Source organism: Pomacea canaliculata, linkage group LG2, assembly GCF_003073045.1.
Source record: "Pomacea canaliculata isolate SZHN2017 linkage group LG2, ASM307304v1, whole genome shotgun sequence".
In the NCBI taxonomy this organism is placed as follows: Eukaryota; Metazoa; Mollusca; class Gastropoda; order Architaenioglossa; family Ampullariidae; genus Pomacea; species Pomacea canaliculata.
Window position 1 is genome coordinate 38,172,684 of NC_037591.1, and position 22,568 is coordinate 38,195,251.

The following is a 22,568-nucleotide window of genomic DNA, read 5'->3' on the forward strand; positions in this document are numbered from 1 at the left end:
TTAAAGCTTATAATTATGACTGTACATGGAATCTTTGCTTACTTTCAAACATAACGAAATACCTGATTGGTGGACTTCCCCCCTCCGCTCGTTCAGCCTTTAAAGGGAAGTAATCTAAAGTTGAACAACTTCTAAAGGTTCCAGTACTTGCCTCCCTTATGTATTCATTCATTTACGCACAGATTGCTTCAGACGAACGGTGCGCCTTCACACTATCAAGACCAACGCGGAGGAAATACATTAAACCTAATTATAAGTACCGATACTGGACACAAAAGCGAACGTGGTGACAACGCCCGTGCGTTGGCTAGGATTCTAAAGCAAGCGCTGGTAAGAACTCCTGGGTCATCTCCATTAATTTATTCCTAAACTGCACATTCCTGAATGGTTTAATACACAGCTAGTTACTGCCGCCAGCTTTACTCGCAACGCTTCATCTACGAGGAAAATGGATAACCTGTTCGATGCCATCAGACACGGAAGCTTCGAAAAAGTACAACAGATCGTCTCTTCCGAACCTTCCCTTATTGATGTTGCTGATGACACGGGACGGACAGCAATAACAGTAGCTGTCGAAAGTCGAAATGTTGGGGTAGTAAAGTTACTTGTGGAAAGGAACTGTCGCCTGTCCAGATGGCTTGCATTTAACTTCATATTCAGCAGTAAAGAACCACAACTTGATGGCTCACCCCCAAGTTTAAATAAAGATATGGACGATGTCTCTAGGAGTTTGGATGAGAATGTCCTACTTATAAATCATTCTTCGGTGGATGGGGATTGTGGTGAAGGGAAGACTACAGCGAGGATTCAGGCAGAAATTCAGTATCCTCGTAAAGAAGATAGTGATATATGCTTGGGTAACAGGCAGACCGTTCCTCCTTATATTCAAAGTCAACATTGTGATAAAACAGAGCAAAGCTTATTGAACACAAATTTGTTTTATCCTCCTTTGCTGGCAGCAGTAACAGTTAATTCCCTTGAAATGGTTAAAATAATTTTAGAAACTCAAAGATGCTTTGTAGACGAAGCTCATAAAAATATAACGCCACTTCTTCAAGCCTGTATTAAAGGATATACAGACATTGCAGCAGTACTTATCAAAAGTGGGGCAGATGTGAATGGTCAGTCTGCAATAAACAGCCTTGCGGAAGAGGCACAGTGGTATTATAAACCCTTGTACCAGGCTGTGCAACACAATCATAATGACATCATAGAGATTCTTGTCAACAGTGGTGCATTGTACCTTCAGATTGTCCCCCTTGATACCAACAGCTTCCATGCTGCTGATCCAGCATCAATGTCCCATAGGGGCCTAGCAACCTTGCTTGAACTTGCAGTTCGGCGGTGTCAACCACCAATGGTGTCATTTCTAATAGAGATTTTTCGAAGTAGTATCACAGATCTGAGTAGGTACTACTCCCTGATGTGGAGCATCAAGCTTCACCTAACTGACATGACACAACTATTGATTGCCAAACTGTTTCCAGAGACGTACAATATTGAGACAGATGAATGCCGTGAACAGTATCGTCAGACACTTAGAGTTGCTGTTCGGGAATGTCCACAAAATGATGAGACTGTACCCTTGTTGTTGCTAAAACGATTTGGTGCCAGTCTTTTCATGAAAGAGGAAAACTTCTTCATCATTTTGCATTCTGCAGTAATACGCTGTTTACCTCAGCTGGTAACCAGACTTGTTGAAATGATGAAAGAACCACAGTGCCAGTTTGATGTCTCAGCATATGAGAGTTGGCCAGATATTTGCAGTGCAGCATTGTACTATGGCAACAAGCAAATCTTGACTGTATTGTATGAACATGGCCTGTTAGACTTTAGTGCCTATTGTAATGGAGAAAATGCTTTCTTTGAAGCCATCTTTTGTGGAAGAAATGGCTCTTCTGTGTATGTGAGTATAAAAATATTAAACTTCTGTAAAAAAAAACTTATTTTAGGATTAAAATTACATAAGCAACAAATTATGAGAGGCATATGAAAATAATGGTTCATTAATTGTAAGAAAGAACTGATGCATTGAAAAAAAATTGAAATGATGTATGAATAAAGCATTGGTATGTTTGTAGGACATCAGTAAAGTCTAATTATTTAAATGAATTTGAAATATTTTATGGAAACTTAATATGTTGTAATATGTTTGCAATTTGCAGATCAATCTTGGATTATCATTTAAGTCATTTTGAATTTTGCAGGATATTCTGTCCTGGTTAGTGGATCTTGGCCTTGACCCAACCTGCTCAGATAACAACAAAATGCAGCCAATTCATGCTGCTGTCACATATCGCCTCAACTCAGCTGTTGATGCACTTTGTCGGCTGGGAGTTGATGCTAATGCCAGGATGGGAACTGATGACCTTCCAACACCTCTTCATCTTCACCTTAATCTTAGGGTCTTGCAACTGGGCTGTGATCTCAATCTAGACCTTATCAATATTTTAATTAGTCATGGAGCAGACCTAGCTATTGAGAACCGGAAAGGATACACCCCTGTCTCTATTCTTTTTTGGCTGCTTCATGCTAACATAAGGCAACAGGAAACAAACAGTCATCCTGCTGGTCTAGATGATCATGGCTCAGGTCGTAGTAGTATTTCTGGGAATACTTCTGCACAAGGTTTTGAATCTGTACCATCAGTGGACTTTAGCACTGTTGTCAATCCTCCAGCATTTTCTATAGGAACTTCAGAAGAGGAATCTCTTAGAACGCAAACAGAAGACCAAACTTCAGAGTATAATTTGTCAGCACTTCAAAATATCGTACATCCTTTAAATTCACAAGAGAATGACACAACCCAAAAGAGAAATGATTCATCGCCACAGGATCAAAGACTGGGATTACCAGCTCAAGACACCGTTATCATCCTTCCCTCCTTCCTGCGCCCTGGCAGCCCATGGCGATCGCTGGTTGAAATTTTAGTTGAGAAATTTGGTGTGCAGTTGTTCACAATGGGAGCAGCACGTCTTACAGGCCCTGAACACTGGAAGAGGGTCTACTTTTGCCTTCTGCAGGCTGGCATTGACATAGGGCGTCTTCCTTCTCTTAGAGCCTTGTGCTGGCTGACTGTACGCAGTCATATTGGCAGTGTTAGATTTAGTCAAAAACTTGATCAGTTGCCTGTACCATCGATCATCAAAACGTACCTCATGTCTCTTTGACTGTCTAACTAGAGAACTAATTACATTTTATCATGGCATTGCTGTTGTTGTTATTGTTATGATTTACCAAAAATCTCAGTATAAATGAGAAGTGAGATAAGCAGTGACACCAAGAAAGACAGCCCAAAGGAGAGGGAAGATAAGAGAGAGTGTTACTTGTAGAGGCTCAGTAATTTGTAAATTTGCAGCATAGTTCCTACAGTGTGTAAGCATGCAGTGATGTATACATGCAGTAATGGGATGGAACAATTTAAAAACAAATTAGTTCTCTGTTAGAAATGGCTTTGCAAAACTGATATAAAATCTGAAGTTTTCTGACGGGCTTTGTATTTACATATTTAACCACTTGTTATACACTAATTCAGGTCAGTAAAGGGTTATAAAAAGAATTGTTGAGTGGGTTGGTTGGAAAACATTGCATGCAGATAATGTGTTTCCCACACCCAACAAAAAAATTGCATGTAGAGAAAAGCTGTAGTAAAGAAAGCAAAGTAAATAACCTTTTTCACAAGATTTAACATTGAATCTGACATAATGGAGAGAAATGTAGTTCTCCTCAACAGATGATGCAAGGATTTTAATGTTTAGCGATTTCCATCTGCAACATATATTTAGTAATTATAGTGCTTAATTTGCATGTGTATGTGTGTGAATGATCTCTTATTTAAATCCATCCATAGGAATGTCACTTAAGCAGTCCATCATGTTGTTATCTAAACATTTGATTAAAAAAACAGTAGTATCTTGGACATATTTCAGACGAAACTTCACTGGTGTAATGGATTGCTTATTTCTTTATGCTAAAGTTGTTTGCATTAATTTGTTTCTCCTGATTATTATATTTTGGTTTATTTTATTAATATTCCATATTTATACTGAGATAGACATGAATGATGTTTACCCAGAAGAGACTGGTTTTTTGACAAGCATTGCAAAAATATATTACATTTTAGAGTATACTTTACATGAAAGATTTATATCTTTTATTTAATAATAATTGCATTATCCAGCTACATTAGGTAGCCATGCTGTGATTTTGTGATTTATGACAAGTAAAATAGGTTCTGCTGCATGTGTGTGCATTTTATTTGCCATAAAAAAGTGTGTATGTGCATGTGCTACATAAATTAGCCAGCATACCTGGCTTTGCCACTAGATCGTCCAGTTGTGAGAACAATTAAAAATTGATGCAGGGCAATGTGCACCAGTCTAACATGGTTTATGTGCTAACCATTTATAAAAAGGGATATCACTAACAAAATTTGTAGGAATGGGTCAAATAGTGTGGATTTGATTAGGTCGTAACTATTGCATTGCAGCTTGTTCACCACCCAGAAACATCATCATGCTCTAATTTGTTTATAAGATTATAAAGAATTAGAGAATGGGTAGGGGACGCTGTGGCCCAGTCATCCCTGAGTTAAGATAAAATTGCCTCCTAGCAGATATCCCGTGCAGTTCTTGGTGAAGTGGTGTTGCACGTTCGGAAAACATGAGCATTATTTTGGATCCTCCACACCAAGAGTTGACAATATGTGAAAGTGAAAGGCAGGGGCTTCCTCTGCAGATTTATGATAACTCTCCTTACATGCAGTTTGTTCCCTAATCATTCTTTGCGTCTTCTATGTTTGTTGTTTATTGTTTGTCAGCACGGTTGTTTCTCATTCCGTTCTTCGTGTGCTGTTTCTCATTGTTCCTATCACTGACAGCACAAACTAATATCTATACACGTCATGGCTGAAAGCATGCTCCTTCGTCATCGTGGTCATGCGCTATAGAAAGCTATCGTTTATTATTATTATACTAGATGTCATCAGTGAATAGTGGGTCCTCTATACATGTTAAATCACGCACTTGTATTACTGGACTGCTGGCAGACGATTTTTTTTTTTTAAATTACTAAAACGAAGCAGGTTAATTTGTATAAAGCTTCCGGTTTATTCACATTTCAGATTAACTAATAAAACGAGGCAAGTTTTTGCACAAATCCTCCGGTTTAGTGACATTAACAGCAAAGAACTCGACAAGAAGCTAAGCGTTGGACAGCAATCCACCGATACACGTCCGACGTCCGTGGTTAAATCGATCTATGCAAATGACTTTTTTAAAAGGCAATGCTCGTTAGCATATGAAACAGCATCGACAAACATAAAACGACAACAAAATGTAAATACTGAACGTATTCTTCGTAACTTAGTTTTCAGTTTATATGAAACTGAATTTGAGAAATATTGTTCGCAACTAAAGCAACTGTGGCAGTTAAATGATGATGTTGCAGTAGTTGCCTCAAAAGTTAGGAACAGAAGAATGTGACGGAAAAGACTAACACATCGGATCTGGATGCTCAATTAATGATAATCAATGGCATTTAAAAATGATTTAAATTTCTCTTAGCTCTAAAAGAAGCAAGTTTTTGTCTGATAATTTAATAATCGTCTTTACTAAAAAATGGATTTCTTCCAGATATTGTCCGACAGTAAAATCAGGATCTCCAACGACAAGATGGTGGCGAAAACAAGTGTAGCTATATTTTGCTTCATAGTATTTCACTGCGCATATCAGTCACATTGCTTTATGAACATCGAAGAGCTGCAGTCAACAAATTATGGTATAGACATTGTCAGCGATCCTATCGCAATATCACAGGTAAGCTTCTAATTATATTTATGCTGATGGCATCATCCTGCAGTCGTCGTCTGCACGGTTACACTCACAGGTGGGAGCACTATCCACTTGCCGGTGAACTGGAAAAAAACAAAAACAACTCATTAGTTTATTTGAAAGAAAATTTACTAAAGTATTAAACTTATAGAGATAATGAAATTGTAAAACACATGTTAGATGTCAGTGGAGTAAGAGGCAGATTTAAGCCAAACCATCAATTAATAAGGCAAAGGAGGTGTAAACAGGTGTGAGACGTCAGTCTGTAAGATTACTATTGTGTAGCAGTAAATAAGAAAAGAAGACTTAAATACACTAGTTCATCAGAATCTAATTACACAGCACGAGTTGAAATAAATCACAACTATAATGACACTAAAGTTGCTGGTTTAGATGCGTAAAATATGTTCATGTATATAAAAATAGATATGGATGTCTATAACATAACCTGTTTCTGAACATAGTGCAAATAAAAATGTTTTGCAGGCAGTTCCGGAAAGTGCCATAGTTGTAACGTCTCGCCATGGGCAGCAGTATCAGTGCACATACCCGAGTACTGTGGAGCAGGAGAAACAAAAGGAAGAAAAAGAGAAAGAAGCACTTGAAAAGGGTGTGATACAACTCCTGAACCCAATTGGAATAGGTCCCTGTCTAATTAAGGTGATATATCTTAAGCTAACAGAAATGTTTGTTGTATGTAATGATATGTGTGTCGTTCAAAAGTTCTAAGCCTCACTGAGAAGGATTTTCAGAAACAAGACAGTTTTTCATGATTTTTCTATATAGTCCTCCTTGACATCAATGCACTTGGTCAAACAATGCTCAAGCATTGCAATCCCATCGCAGAAGAAGGGAGCATCCTGGACCATCAAAATCTCCTCCACAGCATATATGGCCTCATCATTGTTTCCAAAATGGCGACCACGTATGTGAGATTGGAGTTTAGGAAATAGGTAGAAGTCAGATGGAACAAAGTCTGGTGAATAAGGGGGATGGGGTAGCAATTCAGAGCCACAGTTGGCTGTTTCAGCTACTGCAACTTGAGCAGAGTGAACTGGTGCGTTATCCTGGAGCAAGAGCACACCTTCCCTCTGCGTTTCAAGTTGACTGCTTCCTTCAGTTGTGTTATTTCTGATGCATAGTACTGTCCATTAATAATTTTTTCCTTTTCCAGGTAGTCTATCATGATTATGCCTACAGAACCCCCCAAAACAGAAGCCATCACCTTGCCAACCGATGCTGCCTGCTTGAACTTCTTCAGGGGTGGAGAACCACAGTGTTTCCACTGTTGTCTTTTTTAAGTCTTTGATTCAGGTTTGAAGTGATGAACCCAGGTTTCATTTTGAGTTAATCTGCTGTGGAAATTCTCAGGGTCAGCCTGAAAGCAAGTCAGAAGTGTTCTGGAAATTTCAACCCTTTGCAGCTTCTTTCACATCAGTATTCTTGGGACCCATCTTACAGACAGTTTGCTTGTCCCCAAGATCTCAGTTAAAACAGTGTAGACTGTACCAGAACCAATGCCTATAGACTCACTTCTCTACTGGACAGTAAGACGCCTGTCATCCAAAACCATATGGTGAATGGCATCAACTTTGATCATCAGTGGTTGAGGTTTTTGAACGACCTGATGAAGGTACCTTTTGTGGTGACCCTACCCCACTTGAATTGAGCAGCACACTTCTTCACAATTGCAGAATGGGAGTCTTCAGCAAGTGTCTGTACCACGTCCTCATGGATTTCCTTTGGTGTCATACCTTTCTTTTGCAGATACTCTATGACTGCTCGGCCTCTGTTTTGTCCATTTTTAGATTTTTTGCACTACCCTTCACCTTTGTATGGGCCTCACCCGCACACAAATTAAAACAGAAATCTCTTAGCTTTTCTAGTCTTTTAAAAAGTGGTAGTGTGTTACCACAGAAAAAATAGTCAGCTATGACTTTTCTTACCGGATGAGGCTAAGAACTTTTTGAACGACCCTCATATATAGTTGTCAATTTTTTAATACACATTTATTGTTTATTCCTTAAGAGCTATTTTATTCTTCCCATTAACTCTGCCATAAGCACCAGTTTTATTTATATTTGCTGACACACAATTTTGTCAATTAAGTTAATAGTAGACAAGGGTGAAGAGTGGTAAAGGGATATAGTTTTATTCTGTTTGTTTTGTTTTCTATTCTTATAATCTCTCTCTTTCTTTAACTTTTTAAAGAGACCTAGCAGAATGCATTAATATACTTATTTATTTAGGTTGAGTTTAGCTTCTTGCAAAATAATAATTCCCATAATTGGAGCAAGTGAACCCCTTAATTATTCGAAAGATAAAAGCTCTTAAAGAGGAGGCTTTTAAACCAATTGCAGGACTTTAACTGCTTGCATCAATAAGTATATTATCATTATAAAGATCGGCTTCACTACACTTTTGAGGACACATTTTGATTTGTAGTCATCATATGACATAGGAGGTGCACCGAAGAGTAGGCTACTTACAAATAACCAATTTTTATAATTTAGACATTGCTTTTTAAAAACAATCAATTGTTATTATACTTTTATTGACTTTTGGATATTTTTTAGAAAGTAGCTTACTGTTGTTAAATTTGCCATTTTATAACATGCTCATTTGTGGACATCATAATTCAAGTTTTCATTACAGACAAAAGATTGGTGGAGTTATGAACTCTGCTATGGAAAATACATCAGACAGTACCATTTAGAAGGTATGAATATATGGATGTTTCATTGTATATATAGTTATTACAAAAGATGTCAGTGCATAAACTTACAAGTATAAAACTTTGTGTAGAAGTTTATTCTTTTGTGGGACTGATTGATAAAGATGGATAAGAGTGTTGGAGGGATGACCCTTCTGCTATAGACTGACTATTCTAAATGCATTTCAGAACATTTTTTTAATTTCTGCTGAAAGATGCTTTATTGTAACTTCAGATGGAAAAATCAAAGGAAACATCATTTACCTAGGACTTTATGAATCCGAATTCGACTGGAGCAATGAAACACTCAAGGTCTGTAAACTATTGTAAGTGACATTGTATAAGACTTGATGATGATGATGATGGAAAGTTGTAACATGCAGGTATACACTGTGAAGATGTTCAGTATGCTTAGCAAAATCTGGGTAAATAATTAAAATGACAGAAGAGTAAAACAGGGGGATATAGTGGGAAGAGAAAGGAGAGAGGATATTGGAATGGTTGATGGTTAAGTTGATAAATACAGGGTCAATATAGTTTGAAACAGGATTTTCAGTTTATGAAAAAGTCAGTATTTGAAGAAATTCATTATAAATCAGGGAGAAGTCTAAAATATTTGCTGAAAATTGATTATGATATATATTTGAAGCATTAATTTTTTATATTTAAGATTGAATGGGTTAGATGAGAAATAGGACAAATTTATTGCAGTGATAAATAAATCAGTATTTAATAGCAATATAAGGGTATATACTAATGCTTATTCCCTGATAGTAAGTTTGATACTATTTCTGTTGATGATTTTAGAAATAATTGCATTCACATCTTATACAGTGCATGTCTAGTATATATTTTACATTGCTAATGCATGCATGCAAGGTTACATTGGTACATTAAGTTACAAAAGAGAATAGTTGGTGAGAAAACTTTTTTTCCTTTAGCAGTAAAGTGTTATATTGCAGGAGACCCGAATCCGTAGTAAGACACCAGCTGGTAGGTATCACAGTCAGTATTATACCAATGGTACCAAGTGTGACTTGACTGGCATGGGCCGCCAAACAGAAGTCAGGGTGAGTCTGTTTGAACTATAGTGGGGTGGGGTTGGGGAGAGAGAAAGTGTACATGTGCTGAGAAAATTCAAAAGAATTTTTAAAAACTATATTGCATAAACTGTTGAGGAGTTCTTAAGAAGAAATTACCTTGTCAATGGTCACTGCAAATCACACCATAGGGAAAAGTTATATTTACAGCATTTGCTTTTCTAGATTAAAGCATATTAGATTTTTCAGCTTTGTGAGATATGAGACATTTTAGCTTCTATAATCTTTATGTATTGAGGAGCTCATTTACACAAATGTGTATTTCAACAGAATGGAGTTTTTAATAAAAAAAAAAAATATCATTTTACAAACAGTACCTATGTAAGGAAGCATCAGAGGACTACATTGCAAGAGTAGATGAGCCAGAAACCTGTGTGTACATCCTGACTGTCTACACCTCTCGCCTTTGTAGCCATCCAGATTTAAAAGCCCCTACACTAACTCAACCTATTCCCATCACCTGTGCACCTCTTCTGTCTCAAGATGAATACCTTCACTACAAACACCATATGGAAGGTACTGATTCCTGACATAGTTTTATAGGTGTTAGGACTGTTCATATGTATATGTATCTGTGTGTGTATGCATAGGTATATTGATATGTTTTGAAACTTCAGGAAGTTAAAACTTTAGTTGCCATGTTTTGAAGTGTAGCATACTGCTACAAAGCATTGAGGCTGGGTCAAGCTTTGCACTAGGCATTGACTTATTTCATTGTGGATGTAAATTTAAAATCAGACATGCATGTCCATTTAGACATAACAGTAATGAGCAGCTTTATTTTTACAGTGCATCTCCTTGCTTTGCAGAAATAAGAACAAAGAAAAACAAATATACATGTAGACTTGAAATATTTAAAGCATATTTTCATAGACAAAACTTATTAACAAAAAGTATGCTGAGACAAAACAACACAGCATGGTAAGGAACAAAATCTTGCTGTCAAGTTGAGATGAACAAAGGTTAGTGTAAAACCTTGTTTGAAGTTTTGTTTGAATGAACTCATACGTTATTTATACAGACATCTGAAAATATTCATGAAGTGAGATGCAAAGTGGCAAAACACATGTCATCAGGTCAGTCGACATGAATGACAATAATAATAAAGTGAATTTCCTTACTTAGCAGAAGGCTCAGTGCAGTTTACAAGAGAAAGGCTACTACACAAAGTAAAACAGACACAAAACACAACACACATACAGACACAGGCCAATAGATGTCAGCTAACAAATGGAGAGGGCATGTCAAAAGGCATAAACAAGACAAAAACCTGCACATAAAGCATATCCAAGAAGCCTAGGTTCTCTGATGTAATGATGTAAGTTTTTATAGCACAACAGCCCAGCACAAGCAAGGCTCTTGATGCATTACAAACAAAAACAACACAAAATTCCCGTGGCTCTCTCCATGAAGCTAATGGGAATGCCAGGTCCTTCTTCTGTCAGATGACATTTATAGACCAAGATGTCGATGAAACAGATCTGCAGATCAGAAAGTCGTTTAACTAGAGCTGAATTGATCAGTATTCAGAAACAGATCAAATCATGAGAAATCTACTCTGCAGAAAGCACATGGTTGTAAATCAGAAAAGGCAAAAAAAATTGCATGGTCCAGTAAGCCCCCAAAAATTGCAATGATATGGATGTTGATTAATGATGTAAACATGTTGGACATGTTGTGTCTTCAGATTAGCCATACTATTTCAAGAGTCTGTAATTGAGTATTTTTTCTGCTTTCTCAGTGCTGAGACAAGAAGAAGAAGCAGCCAGAGCCAAAGCAAAAGCTATTGTAGAACAGCTTGGTAAGTGATATTAGTGGACTTCCCCCCCCCCTTTTCTTTTTGGTAGGCTATATTGAAATTGCTTTGGGGTTTTTTCCTCATTTCTTATTAGTTTGTGATTTCTATTTTTTTGTGCGTGTGTGTGTCAAGGATCTAGCAATGCAATTGCTTCTAAATCAGAGTGCTATAAGGCAGAAACTAGAGACCTTCCAAACCAAATATATGAGGAAAATCTTTATTATTACTGATGAAGAAACCCTCCTAAGAGCCATCTGCATGAATATGACAATTATAATCCAAACTAAAAAAAAAGAAGATGAAAGATGGCTAGAGCATGTGTGCAGAATGAAAACAGAAGCACCACCCAAAATAGCCATTCATTGGACAGCTGATAGCAAGAGGAAGTATGCTCTGCCAAAAGAATCATGATGCAGGTCAGTAGGGGGAGAACTAAAGGACCATTCAACTAACCTGGAATAACATAGCTAAACTTGCTGCTGACAGAGGTCTCCAGTGGATGCCTTATGTACCACCTAAGAACGAAAAGGACTAAGTATAGTGCAATTAAAATAAGTATGGTTGACCATGAGAAAGAATATTTTGAAGGAAATGTTAACGAAAAGTGAAAATCCAGGAAGATATTTTCACACATTTTATATTGAGAATTTTTCTGATGAAATTAAAAATTTACTATTTGATTTTTAATGTTAGTGAACAACAACAAAAAATTCTTCTAAAATACATATGTACAGGAATTTTAGAAATACTAAATATAGGAATTTTAGCAATGGGCCTCTATTTTCTGTGACCATAGAAGCAAGAGAATTTTATTTGAGATTTATACTACAACTAAGAATTATCTGTGATTATAGATACAAACATTCCTCTTGCCTATTTTACATTTTTCACTGCTGATGGCTACAATCAGCCATTCTACAACAGCCTTTCAGCCTCTGCTGTCTTTGCATTGTCAACAGAGAAGAGTCAAGCTGAAGAGGAAGCCACAAAGGAAAATGCTGCAATGGAAAGTGGACTGGCCTCATCATTAAATTCCATTTTGAAGAAAACTTTGAGCAAAGAAATAAAAGAGGGATCTGCTGAACCATCAGAAACTAGTAAATGAGAACCATTATATCTTTATTTGTTTACATCTTTCTTTGTTATAAACAGATTTGTCACAAATCTCCCTGAGTAATCTGCCTATGCATTTTTGATCAGTTATCTTTGAAGTTGGGATTACAGTCAAATCTCCCTACTATGCCACCCCGCTACTATGCCACTCTCGGTATTATGCCACTTTTGCTCGGTCCCGACTATAAATTCAATGTAAAAAAAAATTTACTATGCCACCTCCTACTCTCGCTACTATGCCACTTTTTTTGTGACTGTTAAAAGACACAAGTTGTGAAATTCCGCGCAGTGCTCGATTATTATACTGTACGGTAGTGTGGGACATCGCAGTTAGGTGGGATGGAACATAGCACGCACACAGGGAGGGTGGAGGCTGGCGATGGTGGGGTGGTCGCTGGCCGGGTGACAGCCAGGTGACAGAGGGAAGGTGTGAGGGGGTCGACTAGCGACAGGATGCAGGTGCGCGGATGTGGTTGGGAGGGGTGGAGGATGAAGAGGTGAGGGGGAGAATGAGAGGAGACAGCTAGCGAAGCCGACGATTCTTGAGAGCTTTGGACCAGACCTGGGCAAAGGCCTCCTGTCTCTGACCGGCCCGCCCGCCAGTATATATATACTATACATATTGGGTAAAACTGAGTTAACTATATTAGTCCGGCCCTCTAAAACCAACCCAATTTCTCATGCGGCCCCTTGGGAAAATTAATTGCCCACCCCTGCTTTGGACTGACGGGTAACTTGAACAAATAAAGCCGTTTTTACGAACCCTCGCTACTATGCCACTCTCGCTACTTTGCCACTTTTGCTCGGTCCCGGTAGGTGGCATAGTAGGGAGCTTTGACTGTAGTAGCTTCTAGTGCTAGGGATAAGCTGCCAGATTAAAGACAGTGTATTTTTTTTTCTTTCACTAAGACCTCAATCACGCTGCATTAATTTTATACGAATAAAATCACTGTGAGAGAATTGAAAATTGTTCTCATTGAATTCCCTCCCTTTAAATATTTACTTCAAAAGACCCTGTTCTTCTTACTGCAGACTTTTTGCTTTACATTTTTGAACTCAGCAAAGCTGGTTGTACAAAAAGCCAAATGTGCCTGTTGATCCACTATAATTCACTGGATGATACTACACCCTACTGTACAATCAAAACAATTTCCTCAAAAATAAATATAGAAACTGCCCAAGGCAAAGATAAGAACCTAAGTGGTAATTGTTCACTTATGCAAGATATTTCTTATAGAGCTAAAACTAAAATGAGTTTGATTGTCTCAAGCATAAGGAATAAGTTTGATTTGCTTGCCAGGACAACAGTGCCAGCACCCATTTTTAAACTAAAAAACTTGGGGAAAAATTGGAATGTGCAATTTCCAATATAGTGGGTGAAAAGATAAAGATTACAAACACTGTATAATGTAGGAAACAAAAGACAATAGTGCAGTGGGGACATTGCAGTGTATATTTAAATATTGCTTAAAATTACTGAAACTAGTTTAAAAGCACATGAAAACAGAAAAATATGGAAAGAATAAGAAACACTATATAGAGCTGAAACGTACTTCTTAAACCCTGCTTCGAAAATCGCTAATTAAATTGTGCATCTTGTTTATATTTTTTTTCTTTAATCTATAAATCTGTAATAAATGAAATAAGATTAGTGACAGATGACCTGTAGTTTTGTCTGCACATGATGAAAACATCCTCGAATGGTCCTTATAATAGGTTTCCAGGTGCTCAGAAGGTCCTTATTTTCAGTGTGATCAGACCTGTGTGAACCCTAATATAAGAACATTTTTGGTAATGTGAAAAATAAGTAATTATACATTTTCCTCAGAAACTGACAATAGCAGTCCCCTCACATGGAAAGCGATAAAAGATATTGATGAATTGGAAAAACTTCTGGTTGATCCACAAGGCATTCTTCATAACATGGACATGAACTCTAAAAACAAGTGAGTGCTTTGGCAGTCTGAAGACAGTCTGTATAAACTAATATTGGTGTCCATAATCAACTCTTTATTTTTAAAGAGTACTTCAACATCTCAGAAATAAAAGCATGATAAATCTATAATTTTTTTTTATTGCTGATTAGGAAATTATTTGTCATATTTTGAAATGACAGGTCTCTGTGGCAGCTACTATGAAGCTTACACATACGATTTGCTAGATTAAAATAACATTCACCAAAAGCTCATGGACTGATGTTAAGGAGGCTTGCTTTCACATTCATTCCTTCTATATGAGATATGATAAAATATGTGTCTCATTAACATGCTTTGTTACAAACATGATAAGGTTAAGTCACAAGAGCACCTATTTTTAGTTTAAAATTTTCACTTAAGTGCTAAGATAAACACATCTAAGGGATTAAGACTTGAAACTTCCAGTAAAGGAAAACCATGGGTGCCGTCACTTATATCCCCTTTACAGTTTGTTTATAGAGTTCTTCTGGTCTGTTCATGTGGAATTCCTATAGGTACCACAGATCAGAATAAAATAATTTGGTCACTGCTTCTTTTCCTTCTTTGGCCTCAGGGTCTGGAATTCTTTGCTGGTATTGCTGTGCACAGTGTGGGAGGCTTCGAGACTTTCAGTTTTGACCTGAAGACCTAGTTCTTTCATTTACACTTACGGTAGCTGGAGGTCACCATCTTGCCATCCCTGACATATTGCCCCTTCATTTTTTTCCTTATTTTTACAGACTGTGCTGTTGTATTTGTTTCCGCTACTCCTTATTTATTAAAATGTATTGAGCTCAGTGTCTATTGGAGAAAAAAGAACTATGAAGTACTTTTTTAAAAATCATTGTTCTTTATACTATCCATTCATTTGTCTCTGGTAAACCGTTTACATATTAAAGTGACTGTACATTAAAGGGTTTAAAAAGCTACAAATTAGCTAGGTAAGCATACGCTGATATATGCTTTGTAGAAGACTTGTGGTGGTGCTCGCAGAACTTACAGCAGCATGTGTCTATGTCAGGGAAAAGCCTGTGAAGGTCAACACTGAAGCAGATCCCAAAAAGGAAGACACTGGCAAGACAGAGACAGCAAAGAGTGGCTCTGAGAGACAGGACAGTGGTGAAGAGCCTGTGAAACAAGACAAAGAGGAAGAGATGAAGACTGCAGAACAGCAGACCAAGGAAGAGGGAGAGGAAACAGATATGGAAATGGAAGAGTTTGAAAGAGGTTTGGTATATTTTAATTACCAGTTGTTGACCTCTTTTTCTGCTTTTCTGTGTTTGCTCGATGTTCTTTGTCAGTTTTATTGTTATAAATGAAAAAGACTGCATCAGCAAGTTGCAAACCATCTTGCTACATGTTTGTAAGCCTTTTCAAGTGTTGTGGATGAAACACAACATAAACTTCCTCAATGTTTAAGTGTTTGGGCAGGGAGAGAGTTGTGGTTCTTTTGCTGATGTATGTGTACACATGTGTGTATATATATATAAGCAAGGTGTGTGTGCTACATAAATCTGAGGGATGACAAATTTGCTGGGAGAATTGTGCCACTGTAGCCAAAACTTTGTATTTAAAATATGTATTTTGTTTCTATCAATAGAATTGGAAAAGTTAAGAAAGAGGCAGATTAAATCCCATAAGCGACTTGGCTCCATCAAAGAAAGAGTAAGGGCAGCTGTCGTTTCACAATTCAAGGACATTATTCAAGAGGTTAGCACTAAAGACATTTTCATAAGAGTGGGCAGATAATTTTTAAGGATTATAAGGTTGTAAAATAATTCCCCAAAGATTATCATGACTAGGAAATTTTGATTATTGCAGAAATATTTAATAAAAAAAAAAAAGGAAAAATACGGTGATCATGAGAGTGAGGTACTAGAGCCTTGCTTTTCTCTGGACAATTTTTTGTGAGGGTGATGCCTATCTTCTTTCCCTTGCTGCCTGACCATCCCCAACCCTCTGAGGAGTTAGGTTTCCATTCTACAGTGGAGTCAACTGGGGAAGTACATTGCAGGTATCAAATCCGCTAGTGTAGGCACCTTTGTGTTTGGATGCCATTATTCTAACCTAGCGGGCTGTCTACTTCCTCCGGAAATATTCATGGCTTCTGAAGTTATAATTAGACATGAAATGTGCCTTCCTCTGTTGTCTATATTTTAATTATAAAGTAGAAAATATTGCACATATTTTATATGGTGAGTTCAGAGCTTTTTAACAATTTGGTTTTTAGGCAGAAGAAGAAGTTGGAGTTCTAGCCAACAAAGAGACAGCTTTACAGCAACTGGCCAGCAGTCTTAATCAACTGATGCAAAAGCTGGAGGAGACAGAAGAAGGTCTTGTTATTGCTTCTCAGGCTGTCTCTGTACATGCACGTGCATATGTGTGTGTGTGTGTTCATTTTCATGCTAGCACTTTATGTAGGCATTCTACCTGTCACCAGTATTAAAAAAGAAATTGAAAACGTGTACATCTCAAAGTAAATCAACTATAACGAAAAAAAAAGAGCATAATGGTGTTACATTTTTCCATTAGAAATCTCAGAAATGGACGAAGAGATAAATGACATGGCTACCTCCAAAGAAAGTAAGAAAGAGAGCACTGACTCAGCAACTACAACAAACGTAGAAGATGATAAGGAAGAGGAAGAGCAAATAGCATCAGAAGATAGTGCGCACAGTAGAGTTCAAGCTCCTCCTGCTATCAAACAAGGTAAGTACTGTAGCTTGACAAACAGCAGTTGTATTATGTGGCATAATAAATTCATTAACAGCACTGGTCAACAAATTTTTTACTTAAGTCATGTTACTGAAATAAAATTAGTCATTTCTTATCGATACCACAGTTGTCAGGAAAGAAATCCAGAAGGGAATGAAGGAAGTAGATCTTTAGAGATATATTGGAGCCAAGTTTCTGATGCTGTATCAGCAAGTCTTCTACTAGGTCCTGGTGGTTTTCAGCCCTAACATTCCCGAGAAAGTTTGTCGACAACAAGGGAAAAGCATTCCATGCTTGTTTCGCATCACCCTGCAGTGAGTTGTTGAACCAGTCATCTTTGAAGAGCTCTTAAATCTGAGGACCCACAAAAACTCACTCTTTAATATTTGCCATGCTGAGTTGAGGGATTTTTTCATACAGGTATCGGAAAAACTAATGAAGTCTGGTCCATGGTTTTCATGTTCTTTATCAAACCTCGTTTGATGTAAAGGGGCAATAGCAGGATTTTGTGAGCCTCGACCAAACCTAGATGCTGGCTATTCTTCTCTCCAACTGTTATATTTTGTCTGCTAGTAGTACTACATTGCATCAGAAAATGACGCAGTAAACTCTTGATGACATGTGTAGGACTATTATGCAATGTGATGCAATATTACACCATTCTAGGCTTATTTAGGATGTTGTTACATTCTTACTGGATAAATTTACACGGTGAAACACAAAAAATGAACTAAATCAAATATCTTCAAAAAGAGAGCCAATAACAAATTTTCATACTCATGTTTGTGTTCAGCACACCAATATACTACAGATTATGACCTCTTTAAGTCACTAATAATTTTAGTGTTGACCAGTGCAGTAGACAGCAAATACATTTAAGAGATTTGCTTTTCAAGCCTCTTTGAAGCTGCCCGTTACGTGAAATTTTGATGTGCATGTGATCTGGCTCATCTACCTTCAGAAGATTCTAGTAGTGCACCAGCAGAAAAGGAAGACACAGATGGCAGATGGAAATTTCGGGTCAGAACCATCAAACAGAACGAGGTGAATGCAGATGCCAAACTCTTGCCCAAACAACAGAAAAAGATGCTGGAAAGCAGCGTTAAAGATGGTCTAGAGAAGGCAGGAGTGGACACAGGCAGTGAGTATAAGCATATCATTTATTCTAAGCAGTCTTAAAGATTCAAGCAAAGCAGGTATGCACTCATACGATGACTGCTACCTATTGTTTCAAGCAGACATAGTTTGCTTTAGTGGGGGGGCAGTTCCAGGCTTATTTTGGAAAGCACCAAAGTACAGCAGAAAGAACTTGCTCTTTCAAGGAGGCTGTATAACTGGTGTTAAGGCTGCTTGCTTGAGGTCTGCATGGACCTGTGACTAAACTCCCTTTCCTGAATAAGCTGCTTACTAGCAGAAATGGGTACCTGATTTAAGGTAAAGGTGGCAGAAGATGACAGGTGGGCTTTGCTTACTATATGGTATGCCTTAGGCATGATAAACGACTTATGTTCACTGCCACTTTAGTGCTAGGCTATGGGATCCCTTACATTACCACTTATATATATATACTTGAAGTTACTGGAAAATTAATTTCAAGCCAAAATGTGTGCATGCTTCTTTGCAGATCTCAAGGTGCATGTAAAGATTATTACCTCTGGCCACATCCTTGGAGATGATAACGAAGAACCCATTCATGTTTTATCAGAGGAAGACAGTGCTTCTTTCCAGAATATGATTGTTGCCATACTGGTAGGCAATTGATAGTTAATACTGCATTTCTAAATTTACCTTTGATCTTTGGCTTCCTGTTATGCATTTGTTTGCACTTAAAATATTGCTGAAATGAGTAGTCATAATGAGGCTTCAAGAGCATCAGTTTCAGTACATGAGCACTGACATTTCATTCCCACCTCGCATCCAAGGTAAATAGGCTTTCTTGCCCTCTTTCCTTTGTCACCTGTGCTAGTTAACAGCTGCCACAGCAAAAGCGTGGAATACAGAGGTGTAGTAAACAAGCTGTGTTCAAAGTCAAGTCACTGAACCAATTGCAGTGTGAGAGGGATCAGTATCTATCCCTCTCATACAGCTCTTGCTTTCAATACCAATTGTCCTGTACCACAAAGGCAAGGTATCTGGGATGAAAGTGGAGAGGATCATGAAAACTGGATTCAGGTCTCCAATTTTGGCATTAGCTAACTGTGGCAGCTGTTAACATTGGAATAGCTCACTGTGATGTACACTTAATTGCTGGCTTTTACCATAGAAAAACAAACAAAAACTGTGTTCTCTTTACACAGACAGACATATACAGGAACATGTGGTCACTTACAAGACTTGCTTTTGCTGTTGATAGTGCTATTAATTTTTGTTTTTTAATCTTTACTATAGTTTCCTTGTTTCTAGTACCTTTAGAAATTGTCCACTCACTGAAGTAAATCTTGCAATTTCTAGACACTGTTGAAATTGAGCGATATACACGTTAGTTAAGCTTTAAGGAATTAACATATTCTATGTGTTCCCAAGAGTAAAGATTTATGGGCACTTAAGGTCATTCTCAATCCACATACATTAGATTTTCGTTGTCACAAGTAATTGTTTGATCCGATTTTGGATCTAGGCACATAAGTATCTGGTACATGCCATGTAAGTATTGCTAGATTACTTGTCACTTTTTTCCTCTTGTCCATTAGGGAGGAAATAATGAGGCAGAAAAAGAATATGAGAAGCATTCCCAGCTTGAGAACAATTACAATTTTGTCTACAACAAGCAGTCATCTATGGCACTCACCCAAACAGCCTCCGAACAGCCTATCACCAATGATGATAATGATGATAGCAGCAGCAGCCAGTCAAGATCACCATCCACACCATCAGAAACAGCTCCAGGACTTTAGAGCTGAGTATTGGGAAATGCAGGTGTGATAAAGCCACTGATGTTTCAACACCAGGTTTAATGTCATCGAGGTGGTGTACCATATGGTGTGATACCAGATGCTTGTATGCATTTGAGGTGTTGATAAGTTCATCTTCAATCAAAGCATCCACGTGATATTCATTGTTCTTGTTTCTCAAAAAACTGCTTGGCCGTATAACCTATTATGTTAAAAAGGGGGTATTTATTTATGTCTTAAAAAAAACTTTTTGTGTTTATGTTTCCAAACTGCCTGGCATGAACCTCAAGCTTTACTTGGGTTTGGAATTTTATTTGAAGAGGATTAATCCTAAGCTTCACTTGGGGTAAATAATTTGACCCCAGATACAGTGTTAAGCATCACTTAATTGAGAATCACTTGGGGTTAACTGTTTTTATGTGAAAGTCTGAGCCCAAGTAAAACTCAGGGTTAACACCAGTGTAGTTGAGGGATATGACAGCATCAAAATTTCCTGTCCTAATTTTTGTTCTTTTTCCTGGGAATGGAAAGATGGCACTCTTTAGCAGGAGTTAAAAAAAAAAACAATCAAAAGCTTGGAATTCCACATTAAAAGTTTCCTTGTAGTTTCTATATAGACTATTTCAAGACAAATGCCTTAATAGATCAGAGGAGGGAAAGAAAATCAAGAAGCTTTCTCTAGATTAGAAACTGATGCTGATTGTAAAAATTTGTGTATGTCTTGTATTGAAGACATGATCTGTTAAGTAAATGATTATGCTGTCACTTAATACAATCTCTAACATAATTGGTTTATTGGTTTTGTCTGTTCCTGTGGTGATTTATGAAGCTGAGTTTATAAGTTTTACTAATCTGAGAAAAACTTGGATCATTTACTATGTTGCAAAATTAATGTGAAAGGTTAGATCAGCAGAGTTGCCCATTTTCTTAAGTAGGTACTGGTCATTTGGCTTGAATTTGGCTAGCTGCTGGATTTTTTTAACTCATGAGTGTATCAACGCAACTGAGCTATAGCTATGAAGATGTTTACATTTGCAAGTGCAAACTATATGGGAAGAGTTGAGGTCATGCGTAACACTCACATACTTTTAATGGTGTTTTTATATCTGATGTGTTCCCTGTGGATGTCATTGGCATAATATAGAAGTTTATTTCACAGTGATCTTTAATGGATCTGGTATTATTTTGTCACTGCCTTCATTCTGTTTTTTTATTGTTGTTCTAACTGTAGTATAATCTTTTACAAAAACTTCAATAGACTCTTGGTGTACTGTATCAGAGACAATAACATTATCATACCTATTATGCACTGGGGTCCTTGCATACTATGAAGTTTTGTAGTTTAGTCCACTTCATGAAATTGTCCATTCATGTATTAGAAACACAGATACAAACACCAGTCAAAATCAAGTGCAGTCCCTGTCAATAATTAGGTATTTGTGGTCAGCACTATGAAGGTTTTATCAGTACTGTTAACTGTTCCTTTTCTTGTGCTCTCGCTCTCTCTCAGCCATGAAAAGGAATTTGGTGCCTGCATAGCACAATCTTCATCCATCTTGAGGTTATCATTTGAGACTACCTCTCATACCATTGTCATTCACAACTATTATTTTTGGTATCAATACAGAATGGGGACGAGAAGTTTGAAACCATTCAGATGCTGAAATCATAAACCATTCTATTCTAGTTGACGCCATATAATTTTTTTTTCATGTGTAATTTAGCTTTACACAGCAAGACTTGTACACATTGTATTGAGATCTTTAGGCACAGCTGTTTACCTGTACAGTTTTTCCATGCTTTAAAAAGAGAGAAAAGAGGCACAATACACAGAAGGTATTTAAAGCTGAGCGAGTTACTTTAATGTTACCTAGTTTCACGATGAGTCCCTCACTTTTTGGGGGAAGCAGATAGCCAAGTGGTTAGAGTACTGGCGTCGAAACTGAGAGGTGTTCTGGTTCAAAACCCAAGTAGTGCAGCAAACTTCCCCCAGTCAAACTAGCTGGCACTATAGAGGGTTTGGGAAGGTAAGGCAGCGAGGGGGAGGAGATAGGCACCACCCTCATGTAAAGTTGGCCCCAAGAAAAATGAGGTCTCTAACACACCCCCAACAACCTATAAAAAATTAAGGGACAACCTTTACCTTACCTCATTTTCCAAAACGCTGCATATTTTTATTGCATTTTGAACACTACTTGAACAAGAATAATTGTAATTTTTTGTCAAAGGTGTAATTTTTTAAAAATGACTGGATACAAACTTTTTGTCTGAACGCAGTTAATGCTTGCCTCCTTCATCTTTTCAGTCACAGACCAACTGCTGGATATCTTGCTTGATATTTATACCTGACTCTTGTAATGCGAGAAGATTGGACAGCAACACACAACAAGAGATCAACAGAAGGCCAAAACACTGCCCTCTTGCCAATCAGCTAAACAAAAGGATCTTTGGG

The 22,568-nt window shown here is 37.5% G+C and overlaps 2 protein-coding genes across 5 annotated transcripts; both read left to right on the forward strand.

Moving 5' to 3' along the window:
* The first annotated feature begins 386 nt into the window (after positions 1-386).
* On the forward strand, positions 387-4,242 carry LOC112557657 (ankyrin-1-like). Its single transcript, XM_025227650.1, has 2 exons — positions 387-1,906; positions 2,208-4,242. The coding sequence occupies exons 1-2, from the start codon at positions 449-451 to the stop codon at positions 3,168-3,170; spliced, it is 2,421 nt and encodes an 806-aa protein (XP_025083435.1). The 5' UTR covers positions 387-448; the 3' UTR covers positions 3,171-4,242.
* Positions 4,243-5,430: 1,188 nt separating this feature from the next.
* LOC112556139 (protein OS-9-like) lies at positions 5,431-21,285 on the forward strand. 4 transcript variants are annotated; one of them, XM_025224847.1, is made up of 17 exons: positions 5,431-5,462; positions 5,634-5,816; positions 6,318-6,491; positions 8,487-8,550; positions 8,780-8,856; positions 9,507-9,614; positions 9,959-10,160; positions 11,386-11,445; positions 12,402-12,539; positions 14,384-14,501; positions 15,532-15,737; positions 16,111-16,220; positions 16,741-16,843; positions 17,043-17,219; positions 18,187-18,366; positions 18,850-18,974; positions 19,916-21,285. In XM_025224847.1, exons 2-17 carry the CDS (start codon positions 5,673-5,675, stop codon positions 20,117-20,119), a joined length of 2,190 nt encoding a protein of 729 aa, XP_025080632.1. In that variant the 5' UTR covers positions 5,431-5,462; positions 5,634-5,672; the 3' UTR covers positions 20,120-21,285. The 4 variants fall into 4 exon arrangements, with proteins under 4 accessions (XP_025080632.1, XP_025080630.1, XP_025080631.1 ...); XM_025224845.1 differs by lacking the exon at positions 5,431-5,462 and having other exon boundaries at positions 5,478-5,816; positions 18,190-18,366; XM_025224846.1 differs by lacking the exon at positions 5,431-5,462 and having other exon boundaries at positions 5,478-5,816; positions 17,052-17,219.
* Positions 21,286-22,568: the final 1,283 nt, after the last annotated feature.